This window comes from Leptosomus discolor, chromosome 7 (genome assembly GCF_034619465.1).
Source record: "Leptosomus discolor isolate bLepDis1 chromosome 7, bLepDis1.hap2, whole genome shotgun sequence".
Lineage (NCBI taxonomy): Eukaryota > Metazoa > Chordata > Aves > Leptosomiformes > Leptosomidae > Leptosomus > Leptosomus discolor.
Window position 1 is genome coordinate 48679118 of NC_141397.1, and position 18418 is coordinate 48697535.

Genomic DNA, 18418 nt, shown 5'->3' on the forward strand with positions numbered 1-18418 from the left:
AATAAATTACAACAAACTTAAGATATGGTATGTGTTTATTGTGAGGCCTGGCTTTTTAAAACAGTAGCATTTATCTGAAGACTGAATAAATAGTGGTTTGCATGCAGGAGTGGGCTATAAAGAGATAAATGTAGTTGACGGGGGAAAAAAAATGAAATTGAGGGATCTTGCATGGTCATCTACAGCATGGTTACATTCTAACTAAGATTGATGGCTGGAGAGAGAAGTGATAGTTAATCATTTAGCATAACTGTGCATAGAAGCCTTAGTAATTTGGCAGTTTTTAGAATGTTTGCAGTGACTAGTCTGATGTATTGAAGGATGACTAGTACTGTGTTATTGCTGTTATACAACTAATATTTTTTCTTACCTACTGATTTGTCTTTCATTACCTGTCCTGTGTACCAGTACCAGTTATATGATTTGTCAGACCTGTTTTAAATATATTGCATATGGAAAAAATAGTCTTTACTTTTTTCCATCTTCTTTCTTTTTGTAATCTGGGCACTTTTTTTTCCACCTGCTCTCCCCTGCTGTGCTTATGGGCATTTTTTATAAGCTAATTCTGTACAAGTGTGTTTTAATGTCTTGAGATACTTTGTTTCCAAAACAGAGGGGCTGACCTGTTGTCCTTTATTGCTGATGTGGAAGTTGAAATGCAAACATTCCAGCCATTTTGGAATTAATTTTTATTTATTCTGAGGTAAGATGTATTATGTGCCAGTCTGAGTGGTCATTACATTGATTGCAGATATCAGAAAGCAGAGTAAGTTGAAGATTAAATTGGAAGTACAGGAGGAATTTTTTAAGGTTTTTTTCCTATGGACAGTAAAAAAACCCCACAACTATAAGGATTCTGTGATGATTGTGGCAGTGTGATCTATTCTTTTCACTGCTAGTATGCTACCTTCTCTTAAGCATTCGATTAAGCTGAGTTTTCTCTAAACCACGACATGAAAAGGGCATTCTCATTTAGAGATCTGTAGCTTCTGTGCTGATCATACTGTCAAGTTCTGTCCTTATCCCTGATGACAAGATTGAGACAATGCTGATTTTGGACTGACTCTCACAGCTAGGCCAGCATTCATAGATGCATAAGGCCTCTGTAGCTAGGAGGTTCTTCCTAGGACTCTGGACTCCTTGAAAATCAGCATGCTGGTCTCTCGCACTGTTCTGTACGTCTTTGTCCCCCATCATACATGGAGATGACTATAGCCAGAAAATCCATACTTAGAGCCTATATATAGGTGAGCATACATATTTATCTTCATACTGTCTACCTATATATATAGTAAACAGAATCAGTAATATATGGAAAATTACGTGTTTAGAAGACTTTAGCTTTAATTTCTGCTCGTTTGTATGTGCTTTAGTACAAAGTTAGCAACACTTACTCACATGCGATAAGGACTGGTTCGCTATTGTTTTTAAAAGAGTATGCATATGGAATAGAAATTAAGCCAATAAGCAACAGCTCCCAGTAACAAATAAGAGCAACTTCCAGTAGAGTGGACAAATGCATACAATTTACTTAAGGTTCTTACAAATAGTTGCAGAAGCATATTTAACTAAGGTTTATATGATTTATGCAGATGAAATAAACCAGAAATCTTTGAATAGCAGTAAGACTATATCAGTGTTACTGTGTTCAGCTGTGGTGAGAGTGCTGCAGGAATACTTTGTCTGTTTCTGAGACTCAGCAGTATAGGCAGCTGTTTAAAAAAAATTTAAAAAAATTCAAAGTTTGAGAAGTAGGGCTGTAAGAACTGGGAATATAGACTGTAATTTAGCTAAATTAGTTTAAAGTCACTCTTTAAACTCGTATTTTTATGTACCTAAATCAGGGACAGAAATTTGATAATCAGTTACTCTACAGTCAGAATAAGGTTTAAAAAAATCCAATGGCTGCAGTGTTCAGGAAATGCATATGCTTTGCGAGAATGTTTAAAACCAAAGCAAAAACCTGAAGACAAAAAAACCCCCACCAAACCAAAACGATTAGACAATCTTGCTTAATTGCTTTTAAAAATATTATTTACATTAATAAATGTTTGTGGAACATAACAAAATTCACCCATATATAAATCTTACTTCATATGATGTTACATAAAATTGTATGTCCAAGCTTTTTAGCTGTTTGAGGTCTTGCTATTGCAAATGCTGTGGCAGTTTATATCAAGTCTAGTTAGCAGTTTCACCAAAGAGAGGATATAAATCTTTGTTCTCGTTTTAGAAACATTAATTATATGGGTTTTTTAAAATTCAGTCAGACCATTTAGTTTGCTTTAAGGCGTTGTGATTTTTGTTCTCTACTTTCATCCTCTTATTTTTGGTCATTCTTCCTACAAAGGGAAAGTTGAGAGAATCGTAGAACAGCCAAAGTAAATCTACTGTGACTTGAATTCAAGACTTAAAGGTAAAAATCTCTTACCTGGTCCCTCTGAAGTAGTAGTGCAGAAGATTTGGCTCTGGTTTCTCAAAAATGCAAGATCTCCCCTGCTTTGCTCCAGGTTGGTGTTTCAGTGACAGACTCCACTGTGGCAGGGAGCAGAGAGAGATGGTATGTTGAGGGACGTGTGTGTATATATAACAACAGAAGGCTTCAAAGCCAGCCAGACTCATGTTCATGCAGTGTTTTCCTCTTAGATCAGTGTGCAGACACTGTACCTACTGAAGGTTTACTTCAGTAGCTGGCTAAGCAGCTTAGGGGGCTGAGCTCCGCAGGGTTTAACACTACCTGCTCAGCCTTCCTCAGCCTTCTCTTTTCCTGGACACTGTGACATTGTTGCTAGGCGACACAGAAACAAGCCTTCATCGGATGGCAAAAAGCAGGTGACGGAGATAAAATTAGTAAGAGGGAAACTCCCCTATAAAAATTAAGTGATCTACAATAGCGCTTAGACCTGACATTGATGTCGGATCTTTCATCCATAGACCTTTAAAGTACCTACAATTCAGGCTCTTCTTCCCACACTGGGGGATAGCAAGGTGCTACATATTGTATAGCAATGCAAATTAAAAAGTCCAAGAGGAAGGACTACTTCCTTGGAGTTTCTGTAATGAAAAACTACTTAAATGCTGCCAGATGCAGGCGAAACGCTTTGTCAAGTGTTTGGTCATTTTAATCTCTAGTCACGAACTGACACCCCAGAGGTAATTGTAAGCTGAGTGGTTTGTACAAGCATTTTCTCCATATGATAATGATACAATATCGTTTACCCCACAAGTTTTATTTAGTCCTTCCTGTACCTTTCCCTCTCTCATTTTTTCTCCTAATTTTGCTGATTTACCCTAGTATAAATTAGACCAAACGTAGGGTTTTGTTTATTTTTTTTATTGGGGGTGGGGTTTTTTTTTGATTGGAGGGCAGGACTTGCTAACAGTGGCTTATGGGGTCTAGCCTGATACTAGGCAGGATCCAAATATCAGTGGGATGTTAAAAATAGTAAGACAAACTGCATAACCTCACAGATTTATAGGAAGTGTCAATATTTCAAAGTAGGTGAGAGGTGTGCCCCTCAGAACAAAGAATGTTTCGGGTTCCAGTTTTCAATTGAGAATGCATTTCCATTCTCAAACAGCTAACCTCAGTTAAAATATGCATCATTTTGTCTTCACAGTTTTTTGGTTTTTTTTTTTTTAATTAATGGAATAGGACACAAGCTTCTAACTTGAAAATCCACACTGCTCAGGGGAAATACTGATAGCTGAGTCTTACTCCAGGGAGTAAAAAAAAAAAAAGCAAACAAGAACCTAGTGTAGAATCTGATAAAGTAGTCTGGGGTCTTTATGTCATTGGCTTTAAATCTCTGCTTCAGGAAATACGGAGGAGCCTGGGTGTTGTATGAAGAATCGAGAAGTTTTAAGGATTTAGACTTCATTAAAGCAGCTCGGCAAAGTCAGGAACTGTTTAAGCCCCTTGTGAGACAGGGTTTTCTATTAAAGCAGAAAGGTTCCCAAGCAAAGGTCATGAAGTTGTTTGGGTTTTTTTAAAACTTCTTTAAGGATTTCCCCTCTGTATATTAGGTGTCGTGATGTCCGTTTGTTTCACTTGGGTGATGCACAATGCATTTAAGAATCTGAATTACTGATCCTTCTCTGTCTTTTAACTGATTCTTGGACTTCTGTAAAGTTCATGGCAAATCACATGCGTATGCAGTAATATACAGAAAATGGTGGGGATGTACTTTTCGACTCCATTTGCTACTCTGGGTAGCAGTATATTTCTGTGATTTCTTCACTCCAGTCTCCCTTCCAGTGAGATCCTTCCAGTGTAAGTGGTATGTGATTTATTCCACAAATGCAATATGTTTCCCTAGTTCCTGTTTTGATTTCTTTTTTATTTCTGGATGCCTGCTTCATGCTTCTGTCTCACAGAAACCATACATATTAACATTGAAGTCTGTTTTCTGTTTTGGAAGATTGCATCAGGCAGCTTCAGTAAAACCTTGGGAACTGCTACAGGTGGTTTTGTCACAGGTGATGGCTAGTGCGCTGCTACAGTGCTATTTCCTGTGCTGCCTTCCTCTATTGCAGCCCCACTGTCTGCCTTTACCGAGGTCTCTGCTATAACCACAACAGTATTGTTAGTACTGGCCATTAATAGCCCTGTTTAGCATATTCCTATTGGTAAAACAGCACAGAGAGGCGTAGATGACCTGGAGTTTAAGACATAGTTTTGGCACAGAACTATGCTTAAACTCTTTTCTTTGGCAGATAAATTCACACAGTATTTGTGTGTTCTGATATATATTAGTCTATTGTCAGAACAAACAGTAAGTGTAATAATACTATCCAGCATGTGCATTAGTTGGCCAAGATACACACATTCTTACATAACTGTTCTTTGCATTATCATAAAACTGACATTTCCATAACAGTTTTGTTATTAGTAAAAATAATCTTTGATTCTATGTTTCAGAGTAAGCAAGCTGTGGAAAAAACAACAGAAATCTCAAAAAGTTGTTAGATGAAAGAAGAAAGAGAAAAAGAACAAAAGTCAGGTCACTTCCAGAAATCTCCATTCTCAAAAGATCTGTGAAAATCTATGAAAGGCATTGTACATGCTGCCAAACCGCTGTCTGTGCAATATTCAGAGTTTAAAAAGGTGCATAAACAATGAAAATGTCTTACAAGGTGTAGATGAATCTGCATATTCATTTGAAATGGGATTAGCAGTATGAAAAGAAAACTGTTGTGGCAATTACATAAGTTGGATGTCAAACACATCCCTATTCAGTTGCCAAACATGGTTTTTCCCATTCTATAGTGCACAATTGGCTGAGCAGCTGTAATTCTAGCTGAACAATCACTGGAGTGGCTGAAAGGAACCTAGTTCAAGTTAGTATATTTAGATACTTAATTTGGAACATTTTCAGTAAAGTCTGAGTGAGATAAGCAAGTGCAATCTTCCCCTCCCAATCTGAAATAAGGAGTTTTTATTTACCATTAAAAACAGTGACAAAGTACCTAGGGAAAATGCACTGGAGGAGCTATTGTATTTTGTACCACTCTCCTGTGTGTGACTTCCTTAATGTCATGTGTGTCTGAAGGGAACAGATGAAATCTAGAGTGCCAGGACAGTACTTCACCAAAATGGCTTGAAATTTTTTATACAGTTGTTCAGGTGATAAAACAGCTGAGAAATAATTATTAGTTAGAAAACTACTGTTTTATTTCTATAAAGCGGTATGGACAGAGTTATATTTGCTCTGCAACTTTCACTGCTAATGGAAGGTCTAGCACTGCACAGTAAAAATGCAAGTTTTATTTTTAAGAGTAGACAAGACAAAACAAGCAAGGATATAACAAATCAAAAGCTACCTCCTTGCTGTTTTGAAAAAATTAGTTTTCAAAATGTCTCTTTCATACCAATACCACTTCACATTGGCAATCTGTCTTCTATCAAAGGATATCCCAATCTTTTGGAATAAATTCAGAGCTGCATCTCATTTGAACTGACATGCTTGGCAAAGGAGATGGTTATGACTGATGGCTTCTTGCATGAGGAGGTGAGGAGGAGAGACTAAAGGAAGGGATTGTAATTGTTTTAATGACCATGTTTGATATTTTACTGACTCTTTTCTATCCAAAGGCATCCAGAGCAGTTCCTGTGTACTTGAGCTGCTTATTTTGCTGCCCCACTCCCTGTTGTGCAGGGAAAACTGCTTTATAGCATCATGAAACGATTAAGTTTAGGGAATGATTATAGGTTAAAACTAGCATTGCCAAATTATTGAAATCAGTGTGGTTTATATTTGCATTTATGAAGTGTACAGCAAATGTGTGATACTTTGACAGCACACAAACGTAATTATAATCTGTATAATAGTTTGCTCTTATGAGCTCTTAGAGCTGAAGAGAACTGGATCCGGTTTCCATCCAGTTCCTGCTAAGAAAAATCAGAGATGACAAGGCAAATTGTATAAATAAAAAAAGTGACTACAACAGGCTTATTTTAAATTTCTGTCGACATTTAGGCAGTTGATATTTTACATAACAGAAATTAACTGTGCTTAAATTTCAGAATTTTTTTACTTTAGGAACAGATACATTCAAAATTCAAACATCCATGCAAAAGGTATAAAAATAGAAAGTATTATCAAAGGAAAATTATGTATACATTTTCAAGTTTTACAAAAAGCAGTTTAAAGTTAAAACTTTTCTGTATTACGCCTATTCCCAGTAATTCAGATTCAGAAGTGCCAGATTTTTAAAAAAAGGAGAAGTAATATGATGAGGTACAGAGAACAAAGTTAACGACAAATTTATGACTAGAAAGTAGTTGCTTCAACTTTGTATCATTGATCTTTTCAGATTTTTTTTGATAGCTGTTGAGAACCTACTAAGGGAGGCCTATTGGTAAGATACGTCCACAGTGAGGAAAGAGAGAAGTGATATTGCACCTAAATATTTTCATTGTAGTTTAATTATAACATTTCTTTCTGATTGGGAAACAGAGTAATTTGGGATGGTTTTAGTATATATGCTATAGTCCATGTTACCATCACACACTGCTGTATTAGCATAGTGATAGTAGTGGCTTAAGCATCACACCAGCTATGTATGGTGGGTCCTCTGAGTTTATATATCTATCAACTCTGGCCAAACCAGAGACTCAGTGACAACAAGGTAGCAGTTGTTCATTCCATGGCTGAATTCTGTGAGTTGGGGAATTGGACAGTCATGGTGAACAGGAGAGGTACATGAGGACTGGAGGAAGGCCAATGTCACTCCAATCTTCAAACAGGGTGTCTTGGTTTGAAAAAGACAGGTGTCTGTGGAGGAAGGCAGGAGCCTCCCTTGAAATGGAGAGTGCAACCCCCTTCCCTCCAAACTATTATAATTTTGAAATTAACGGGCCTCCAGGCAAAGATATGGGGAATAGGAATAACAGTTCTTTACTAATATATATATATATATATAACACAAGGCAGGGAAAAAACAAACAACCCACTGGTTTACACTGACAGAGTCAGGAATACAACCTGACACCCTGTTAGGGTGGCAGTAGCAGTCCGATAAGATGCTGGCTGCAGTCCTCCTGAAGTGATGGGTGTAGTTCTGTGGAAGCAGCAATCAGGTAAAAGAGTCTGGTCTTCCTCCGAAGGTCCAGTGGTCGGCAGGTAGCTCTCGTCCTCTGGAACTCCAGTGGGGGGAAAAGCTCCTCTGGGAATCCAGTGGAAGAAAGGCGGCTAGGGTGTTCAAAATCTCCGTTTTTATTTGGCATGGACTGCTTGGCTCCTTCCCCCCCCTCCCCGGGCGGAGCATCTCACAATGGGATGGGGAGTCGTGAGGCAGTTCCTTGATGGGCCATTAACAGGAGATAGCCCAGGAGCGAGTTATCGATGGGTCAGGCGATAAGGCATTGTTGTGCCCATTGACAGGAGATAGTCCAGAGGGGGGAGGCAGGGAGCACCGCCCCACCTGGTCTCAACAGCTCCTGAAGATGGTAATAGAATATATTTTTTTTTCTTTTGGCACATTTTACACTGTAACCCAGGACACAGGGCAAGAAGGAGGACCTAGGAAACTATAGGCCAGTCAGCCTCACCTCCATACCCTGAAAGGTGATCAACAACTCATTCTGTCTGTAACTGTAAGCATGTGGAAGAAAAGAAGGTTATCATGAGTAGTCAGCATGGATTCACCAAGGGGAAATCATGCCTGACCAACATGATAGCCTTCTATGATGGCATGACTGGCTGGGTGGATGAGGGGAAAGCAGTAGATGTTGTCTACCTTGACTTCAGCAAAGCTTTTGACACTGTCTCCTACCACATCCTCATAGGTAAGCTTAGGAAGTGTGGGTTAGATGAGTGGACAGTGTGGTGGATTGAGAACTGGCTGAAGGACAGAGCTCAGAGGGTTGTGATCAGTGGTGCTGTGTCCAGCTGGAGGCCTGTAGCTAGTGGTGCTCCCTAGGGGTCAGTACTGGGTCCAATCTTGCTCAACATATCCATCAGTGACCCGGATGAAGGGACAGAGTGCACCCTCAGCAAGTTTGCTGATGATACTGCACTGGGAGGAGTGGCTGACACCCCAGAAGGCTGTGCTGCCATTCAGTGAGATCTGGACAGGCTGAAGAGCTGGGCAGAGAGGAACCTGATGAGGTTCAACAAGGGCAAGTGTAGGGTCCTGCACCTGGGGAGGAATAACCCCATGCACCAATACAGGCTGGGGGTTGACCTGCTCTGCAGAGGAGAACCTGGGAGTCCTGGTGGGCAGCAAGCTGACCATGAGCCAGCCATGTGCCCTTGTGGCCAAGAAGGCCAATGGTATCCTGGGGTGCATTAAGAAGAGTGTGGCCAGCAGGTCGAGGGAGGTTCTCCTTCCCCTCTAATCTGCCCTGGTGAGGCTACACCTGGAGTACTGTGTCCAGTTCTGGGGCCCCCAGTTCAAGAGGGACAGGGAACTACTGGAGAGAGTCCAGCCAAGGGCTACAAAGATGATTAGAGGACTGGAGCATTTCTCCTATGAGGAAAGGCTGAGAGACCTGGGAAGAGAGAAAGCTGAGAGGGGACCTTATCAACACTTACAAATATCTGAAGTGCCTGTGTCAAGAGGATTTTAAACATTAAAATATTTTAAAAATACAAAAATGCACTCAATCTTGCAGAAGTCTTCCTTGGCTTTAAAAATGCGTGACTACATAAGAGAAGTTTTTATTTCTGCTTACACTTTGAATTACTCTATAGCACTTGCAAAGCCGAATGGATGTACTGGGTACTCCTTTTCTATGCCAGCAATAATTCGTTCTGAGATTGATACATGGTCCACAGAATAGACTGAAGCTGCTTTCCTTCTCAGCAGCCTGAACTGTGGTAGTGTCTGCTGTGCTAGGGAAGTGGAAAATAAGTTCATGTTTAGAGCATCAAAACAGTGTGAGGTTTTAACACTGATTATATTCAGTGTAACTGAAGGTAGGAATCACTCCAATTTAAGGTATTAAGACTCCTACAGATAAAGATTCTCTAGTTCCTCAGTGTAAAGAAAATGTGGGCTTGATTAGAGATCATGACATTCAGGTTATCCAAAATTGCTTTTTCTGAAATGAATTTTAAAATTTACATTCATTTTGTACATATTATTCCTTTCCTTTAAAATATCTCATTTTTGACTCTGTACTTCTATTTATACCATAGTCTCAGACAACATTCATTATCCTGTGCTTTTATAATTGTATGTAACCCAGCTGTGACAATCAGCAGAGGTTGTTATTGAAGGAAAGTTGGCAAAAACATGAAGTTAGTATATTGAAACCTGAACGCGGCAGCATTTCTGGTGAGCACAGATTTTTTTTTTTAAGTGGTAGAGATAGGGAAACAATTCCTCAAGTTAGTAAACAGTCATTCAGCCCAGTTTTTAAAGCTTAGCACCACAGTCTGATGGAGATCCAGAACTGGACTGGTACTAGTACAGAACAGTGAAGTTATACTCTGGTTGGTATGACTTTTATAGTAGTGGTTAATGAATAGAGAATCGACTGATTTTTCTACAGTAAAATAGGAACCGATATTTAAGATCCTGCCTCAGCCAGCAATAGTAAGTATGATTGGAGTAATTTGCTTTGCAAACTGATGCTGAAAGTTCACCCCAACCACCAAAACCAACGTGGACATATTGAAATTTCTGCAGTGTGGTCAGAGACTTGATAAATTGCAATGAATTAATCAGAAATGAAGAGGGGATGTGGGTGTGCATGTGTCCATGTATGTGCACACGCAAAGGTCAGATCCAGGGCTAGAGAAGAGTTTTGCCTTTAGCTTTTTGCCTTATGGATAAGCTAAGGTGAGCCACTGTGGTCCATGCACATCTGTAACGTTGTCTTCTTGATCCTTCATGTTCAAGGCGTATGGTGGGATATGTTAATGTTTCGGGTATGCCTACACAGCAATGTCCCAGAAATGTACGTGCAAAAATGAATGCTGTGTATGTATCTAAAAATGCCAAGAAAATGATTTGTTGGGCACCATCGCATACTCTGAATGTAGTTGGTCTGTTTGGCAATGTGATAGAACTTCTGTACAGATGAAAGTAAGTCTTGAGAAAAGGAAAAGAAAGGCAAACTGTTTCTAACTTTAGCTCTTACAACTTCCATTAATTTCCTTGTCCCAACTTTAAATAGAACCTTGTATCTTTAATTTGTAGATGAGTGTCAACATTATTTAGGAAATTTGCCTTAAAGTATGCCTAAAGAGACAGGGCACTATATGGAAAAGTCAATTTTGTATACTTTTATTTGGGTAAAAATTAGAAAAGAGATGCAAGTTTCCATCATCTTTTAAAATAATGATGTATATTGTTTAGCTTTTTTCTTATCAACACTTTGAAGCTCTACTTTTTAAGATGTATGTAGTTGTGTATGTAAATATTTTTAAATGTAATCAGGCCATTTTAAAATTCCCTTTTAGCTTTTTAGTTCCCTAGTGCTTCACAACTCTTCCGTCTTTACTGCTGATTTTTTTTTTTGTCCCCTCACAAATTCAAGCTCATAAATTAGCAAGTAACTTCAGACTATCCTGCTATGTCATCACAAATAGCCATATTTAATTGACCATTTCCATGAAGGATTGTTGCTGTCTAAAAAGACTTGGCTTTCAGTTACTAGAGGCTGTAGACTGAGAACTTTGAACACAAGGTATTTATAGTATTTTCACAAGAGGAATGCAAGAGGAATTTTCATAGTCTATATATAGTAAAATAATAGGAACAATAACAATAGAAACAATACAGAAAGCAAATGTTCAGGGATGTTGCAGTTTCAGGAGCGTGAATCATGCTGTGCGCTGATGGGGCTGGGGCAGTTACTCTGCGGTTTCGGAGCCGTACGCCTGCTGGTGCAGGCTTCGCGGGCGAGTCCGGCTCCCAGTGCTGGATTAGCCCGTGGTTCTAATCCTCGGGGCCCCCTCCCCACAGTTGTCCCGGCGGAGCGTGGGTCTCTCCCCCTAGCAACCTGATGAAAATGCCCTACCCCCCCCTCCCCCTCCCGGGCGCTGATCGCCCCTGTTCAGTGCATTTTTTTTTTTCGGCTTCCTTACTGCGGAGCACGGCCGCTCACCCCGGGCCGTGCCCGCTGAGGCCTGTCGGAGAGCGTCAGCGTCCGCAGCGGGCGCCGTGCCGGGCGAGCGGCCGCGCCTGCCGCGGCCGCGGGGTGGCGCTGCAGCCCCGCGCTCCGGCCCGCCGGGCGCCGCCGCCGCGTCCCCGCCCCTCTGCCATGGCCGATGTGGAGGACGGGGAAGAGCCGGGCGCCCCCCACTCGTACTCGGGCTCTGCGGGCTCCAAGGCGGGCGCCCCCGACAAGATGTTCTCGCTGAAGAAGTGGAACGCGGTGGCCATGTGGAGCTGGGATGTGGAGTGCGACACCTGCGCCATTTGTCGGGTGCAGGTCATGGGTAAGCGCCGGCCGGCAGGCCCCGGCCGCCATGGCCGCCGCCCCCGCTGCGGGGCAGGGGGCGCCGGCGCTTCAGCGGCGCCCGGCCCGCGGGCCAGAGGGGTGCCCTGGCGCCGCGGCCTCCCCCCTCGCACGGCGGGCGGAGGAGAGAGACGCTGTTTCCGGCAGAAGGGGGGCTGTCCCCGCCGCGGGGCTGAGGAAGAGGAGGGCCCTGCGGCCCGGGCGGCCCAGGCGGCGCCCGGAGGAGCTGAGCCAGAGCGCTCGGGGGTGCGGCCCGGCAGGGCAGGCCCCTGCGGCCGCCGCAGGCTGCACACAGCGGTCCGGGGAGCGTCTGCGCCGGGCCCCGCTCCCCAGGCCGGCCTTGGGCAGCCCTCCCTGCGCCGCCGTCCCGCCGGGGAGGTCGGGGTGCCTGCTGGGCTTCTGCCCTGTGCCCGTCAGCGTGGGAGCAGCACTCGTCGAGCGGGCTGGGCTTATGCCAGGGCCCGGAGGCGGACTGCTCTCCTGCCACCCCCGGCCTTTGCAGAGGCGCCTTCTTGGTGCAGTCTGTTTCTCATCTGTCGGCAAACTCCGCAAGCGCCGAGTAACAGCCGAGCTGACTCAAGTGCTAGATGTGTGGTGCTGCGCTTTGTGGTTTGTTGCTTTTTGAAGAAGCAGTTGTGGATGTAGGTATAAATTAATTTTCCAAATCTATTAATCCAGAGTCTCTAACACTTCCACAAAAGCCTTCTAGTTACTAGTGCAATTTAACACACGTGAATGTCCTGAACAATCTAGTTAGGTGTTCGTTTACCTGGTTTTGAAATCTGGAGAATCTCTTTGAAAGCAGCCTCGTCATTGGCGGGCATTACTGTTTAATGACATCTTTTACAAATATATTTATCTTGGAGCTCTGAAAATTCTTTAAATTCTTTGGATACTGTACATCTATATCCAACTTTTACTATTGTGCTTAGTCATACGAGGCGTAACTGCTCTCTCAGTTTGGCTTGGTACAATGTGGCAGGACAAATGACTCAAGATTTCCTCCAGAGCACCTTGCTTTTGTAGGTCTGGGAACCATGATACTGTAAATCAAATCAGGTTTTGGCTTAACAGAAATGAAACAAGATATGCAGTGCTGTCATTTCTCATACGTGTGTTTGCTGAGAATGTTCTGTGGCACAGGAAAGGCAAAAAGTGTACTAGAAGAAAAAAGATGGATCCCACACTGAAGTGGTGGGAGATTCACCTTTTGCATAAGCATGTTTTGAAGATTGTCTGCTTTTATATGGTGAACAGAGACCACTCTGGAAATATGAAATTGGCTTCATCTGCCATGCAAGCCATAATTTTAAGACTGTATTTCCCTGTTCTAGCAAGCCTCTTATGGGGCAATATAATAAAAAAGTCTTAAATGAACAAATTCTTACTCAGAACTTTTAAATTTTTTTTTTTTAAAGTTCATTTATAATTTTTCATAACTAGACCGAGGGTGTACTTTTCATCTGAAACTAGCAGAAAAATGTAACCAGTTTTTGAGAACAAACCACATTGTTAGAATGTGAAACTTAATCATTACTGACTTTAGTTTGGCAATTTCGTGTTGACCCTGCCAGACCCAGTCTGGCTCCTGTAGAGCCACTGCGTCTGCAGTAACCTTAGGTTGGAGGTAGTGCCAGACTTAAGCTGGCACTTGTTGAAAGTTAGTTTGTTTGATTTTTACAAGGGAGGGAAATGTTAGCTGGCTTAATTTTCTGCTGGTTAACTCCTTGAACCAATGTGGCCTTCAAGGATCACTGAAGCACAAGGGCAGGAAGCAAAAATGCAAGTGTTAGCTGGGAAGGAGAGGGCTGCAGCAGTACTGACTTCGGTTTGCTTAACGATTTGGACTGACACCCTTAGGGTTATGATGTAGGAGTGGGGACAGCCTACCTTCCTATGGTTGCAGTGATTTCTGTCCTCAGCTCTCTGTGCTGCTTCTCTGTCTGCAAATCTAGGGCTAGGGTAGGAAAGCTGCTTTTATAGTGACTGTTAGTCTGCCATGGCTTACTGCACCGCATATTGAGGCGACCCCAGATCAGTCTGCATCGCTGTACCACGGTACAAGTTGAAGCAGTTTGGCTGAATCTTTCCTGTAGCTTGGCCCTTGAATGCTGTGGAAATATAAATTATAGGAACAGACAACAGGAAACTTTATTTACTATCTTGCTTTTATCTCAGTGAGGAAAGGGCAACTGTTTCAGAGTTTCTGTCTTTTTTTTTTCGTTATTACCTGAGAAAATGAGGAATGTCTGGGCAGATGAATCTAAAATAGAAGTACTAGCTGTATCTGACACAGAAGGCAAAAAATATGCAAATCTAAATTCCTGTATCACAGTATGTTTCTGTCATCTAGTAAAATATGGTCCAACTAATGACATGTTGGTCTGATCCAACCTGCGGGACACTTGTTTAAACTATTACTTTTCTGTGCAGGAGATGAAGAAGTGTTTGCTCGTGTAACAGTTGAATGCTTTCTGTTGTGTATGAGATGCGCACATATGTCTATGGCAGCCTGTGTCAGGGCAAAGGAGAAACAAAGGCGTTTTTCCACTGTATGTGTGTGGCACAGTACTAAGCCTGGAAGTTGTTGCTTTTATATCTTGTTGAGTACTGAACCTGCCATCCAGTCCTGTAGCCACAGACTGGAGTGCACATTTGTCTATTCATTTATATTATCAAGTTGACCAATATGTTTGCATGTGTATGTGACTCTTACAAAAACTACATGCAGGTACTAAGGAAAACTAGTATATAAAAAGTAGTAGGAGATGAGGGTTGTGGTGAGAGATGTACAGCCTTAAAAAATGAAAATTGTGAATGATTTCCTTAAAAGGAGATGCTGACATCTGAAAAATAAAGTCCTGTAATTAGGGTTTGGCTTTGTGCTTGCTCTAGTCTTAACATGCCTGAGTGCCTTGGCAGAAATCTGCTGGTTGTTATATCTACAAAATGGAGAAGGCTTTTTTTCAGCAGAAGTTATGAAAATACCAAAACAATGGAAAACAAGCAAAACTTGTTGGACAGTTTATATAGTCCTTCTGATGTCTTTCAGATTTATATTTCATTGTCATGTGCACTTTTCTAAAGTTTAAAGTGGTTTATTTAACGTTAAAGGGCTGAACTAGACATCAATACGTGGGATTTTTACCTTTGGTTTTAGAATTTATATTTTCCTCTGACAAACCTATTCTTAAGATGGAATCCTGAGAATCAAATTGAGTCTTGTTCTTGTTTACTTTTAGATGCCTGTCTTAGATGTCAAGCTGAAAACAAACAAGAAGATTGTGTTGGTATGTAGTGATTTCATTCGCTTGTTTTTCAATTGAAGCTTCTCTCAGTAGGGTGCATTTTAAAGTTTGAAGGGAATACTGATTTTATTAATGCTCAAAAGTAAACTGGTGTTTTGTTCTATGTTGTGTCATCTTTTTGCATCAATAATACTTTATGCTTTATTTTTGAGCACTAATAAAGTTACTTTTCACTTCAGTCATGCTGTAGAACAAAACAACTTCACATTTGCAGTCAACACATACACGACTGAGAGGTTAAAGTTTCTCTCACCCTAAGCATAATTGGGGAGGTGATAATGTACACTTTTGAAGTGGGTAGGAAAAGGCTACTTTTTTTTTCTTCTGAGATGCATGCCAGAAGACACAATGGTAATACCAATAAATATCCTCTGTTCTGAAATAAACGTGTGTGAGGTTTAGAAAGTGGTGTTTTTCCCAGTCTTAATTCAGACATAGTGGAGGCGGTTGCTTCTTTGTTCACTTTTCATTTGAAAAAGTGGAATCACTTGAATTTGCGATAATGTTGTTTAAACATAAACATACTTTCAGTTGCATACCAATGGGTGCAAAAGCAAATCTTAACTTAATTCTGATATATTTAAGTCGTAAATAGTGAAAACTGTCTCAAAGAGTTTGCTTTAAACCTTTAAGTCAACTTTTAAATCAGTAGTAAACCTTTCCGTGCACTTGTTCTCTCTGTTTTGAAGTATATTGTCTCAAACGTAATGCGTTGTTGGTTTTGATGATTGTTTTAAGGAGAACAGGAATTTCCTGTTCCAAATATCTTAATTGGCGGGCTACGTGTCCTATTTAAGATAGTCAGAGAGGAAAAAAAAAGCATAATTTACAACACTCCTTTGATTGATACCCTTGTATTCCAATAAGGAAAATGCGAACTAATAAGGGGATAAAGCAAAGTAACTAATACTGTTGGGGAGCAGATGGACAATAGATAGCCCTTTTTGTTGTGTTGAAACAACTGTAGCCTATGAATAACTTCTGGTCTAAGATCCCATTTTGAGGCTATATAGTGTGTCAAATATGCCTCCTTGATATCATACATTTAAGTTTAAGCACTGCATTTCAGAAGAGAATTTAGTGATACGCTTTTGTGTGATAGGTAGTCAGTCAGTAGAGCCTTGGCTGTATTTTGGTACTGGGGAAGATAAAGTGAAGAACTTGGATAGTTGCAATTATTTCCTGGACAGAGCTGGTAAATGTGTTTATATATTCACAAAACTGTGTCAGCTTATACAAGAAGGTGAGAATATATACATTTCTTTTTTTGTAATTGGAAATAAGTAGAAGTATTGATGAGAGAGGAGTATGGGTTATTAGGGTCGGTCTGATCAGTCTCGGTGGACGAATCAGTGATGACCCGTTTTGTCTCTAGAGCTTGTGGTGGTTACAAACATCTGAGAATGATAGTTTGGACCTTGCTGTAAGTGTTGATTGGACAGCTGAGTGTGACCAGAACATGTTCTTTCTTCTCTTTCAGTGGTTTGGGGAGAATGCAATCATTCCTTCCACAATTGCTGCATGTCCTTGTGGGTGAAACAGAATAATCGCTGTCCCCTCTGCCAGCAGGATTGGGTAGTCCAGAGAATAGGCAAATAAAAAACTGAAGTTTTTTTTTCTGTTGGACTTGTTGAAATAGTGTATGTCTTATGCCATATGCTGATACAAGAGAATGGAACATGTCAATCATGGCATGATTTACTTAGTTTATCTGCTACAAGATCGGTGTGGTTTTGTTGTATGCTCTTTGCTGTACGAGGAGGCGATTGTTGGTCTCACTGCAGATGCTTCCACTATTGAAAGGAGACATTACATCAACAAATGTACCTGTTACGATTTGAGTGTTAACTGTATCAGAGCATAGAAATGTGGTGGTGCAGATTATACCCTAAATATAGTTTATTTAATGTTTTTGAATAGGTAAATGAATTAACTTGAAAGGGCAACTTTGCCTGTAAGTCTGATAAGCTGCAACGTTTACTGTCAGGATAAAGAAACTGTTTTCTAAGTAACATTGTATACAAAAACACAGTCGGTGAGTTTTCTAGAAAGTATTCTGGTTTTTAATCTAAAATGGATAGTGTGTAAATCATTTGCTATGTGCTTTTTCCCTCACACTCTACTAAACATTTCTAATTTAGGTTTTCTTTATGGCTTCAGAAAATTTTGGTTTGTTGTATCTCTATGTCTGTTGCTGTATTATATTCTGTACATGACTTCTACAATTGTAGTATTAAAATTTAACCACATTAATAATTGTTTTTATTTATATTTCTGTTAAAGATCATGGAGACATGTATTTTTAATCCAGAGACTTTTGGTACAAAGACATGTATTTGGTATCAGTTAACTGGGGCGTAAACAATCTCGCTGGTTAGCTGACTAATATAGAAAGCAAACAAAACTGATTATTTAAATATCCCATGGAAAGCAAGTACTAATTAAATCTAGGGAAAAGTTAAATTGTTGTTTCATGAAAATTCAGTTAGTAGAAATTTATTCATCATTCTATTGGTTACAGTGCTTTGAAAGTGGGAGAAAGCGTTGTTTCATTTTTGTGGCAATCCTTAGTGTATCATCTTTTTTATATGATTTGTGTGACTTGGGTTTTTTTTTTTCTTACAAATATTTTAGTGCTTACCTCTGACTTTTCCCTAAATATCCCAGGTAATTACTAGTAAACTGAACTATGCTGTGGTTGTTTTATTTTAATATATGTAATAGGTTGAATTACTGCTTTAAGTCTAAGTAATTCAGGCTTAATAAAATGGTTAATAAACCTGTGTGAAGTTGAAGCAATATTATATGCATATCATTGTTTACATAAAAATTACATTTTACTGTTTGAGATTAGTGCATTTCTCAGCAGAGATATTTCTATCTAGTTCTGTTTAAGTATATTTAAAGAGGTTTATCTTCACTGTATAAAGTAGTTCCAATGGCAATCTTTGTGTCATAAAGCATACGTGCAGAGTTCACTGTGGTTTTGTTTAGTACTTGTAATCTTGTTTTTAAAATGTTTTGAATTTTTTAAATACAGCTTTTGTCGCATTACACACTGAAATCAAAAAAATCCTGCGTGTCACTGTTAACACTGTATCACATCGGTTCTTGTTATCGCAGATGATGTCTGTTTTAAAGTTGAAAACCAATATAAAATAGGTTAGTAGTAATAATGAATTGCCTATAGCATTTA

The 18418-nt window shown here is 40.3% G+C and overlaps 1 protein-coding gene across 3 annotated transcripts; it reads left to right on the top strand.

Annotated features, from left to right (window-relative positions):
- The first annotated feature begins 11716 nt into the window (after positions 1 to 11716).
- RNF7 (ring finger protein 7) lies at positions 11717 to 18418 on the top strand. Of its 3 annotated transcripts, none has more exons than XM_086468068.1 (3): positions 11717 to 11894; positions 15157 to 15204; positions 16703 to 18418. In XM_086468068.1, the coding sequence occupies exons 1-3, from the start codon at positions 11717 to 11719 to the stop codon at positions 16819 to 16821; spliced, it is 345 nt and encodes a 114-aa protein (XP_086324194.1). In that variant the 3' UTR covers positions 16822 to 18418. The 3 variants fall into 3 exon arrangements, with proteins under 3 accessions (XP_086324194.1, XP_086324196.1, XP_086324195.1); XM_086468070.1 differs by having other exon boundaries at positions 11717 to 11887; positions 16703 to 16801; XM_086468069.1 differs by lacking the exon at positions 15157 to 15204.

Bases quoted from the DNA above. Each gene is read 5' to 3' on its own strand.
- RNF7 (XM_086468068.1), top strand. From the start codon at position 11,717: ATGGCCGATGTGGAGGACGGGGAAGAGCCGGGCGCCCCCCACTCGTAC. The intron at 11,895-15,156 runs GTAAGCGCCGGC...GTTTACTTTTAG, and splicing joins TTGTCGGGTGCAGGTCATGG to ATGCCTGTCTTAGATGTCAA. The intron at 15,205-16,702 runs GTATGTAGTGAT...CTTCTCTTTCAG, and splicing joins CAAACAAGAAGATTGTGTTG to TGGTTTGGGGAGAATGCAAT.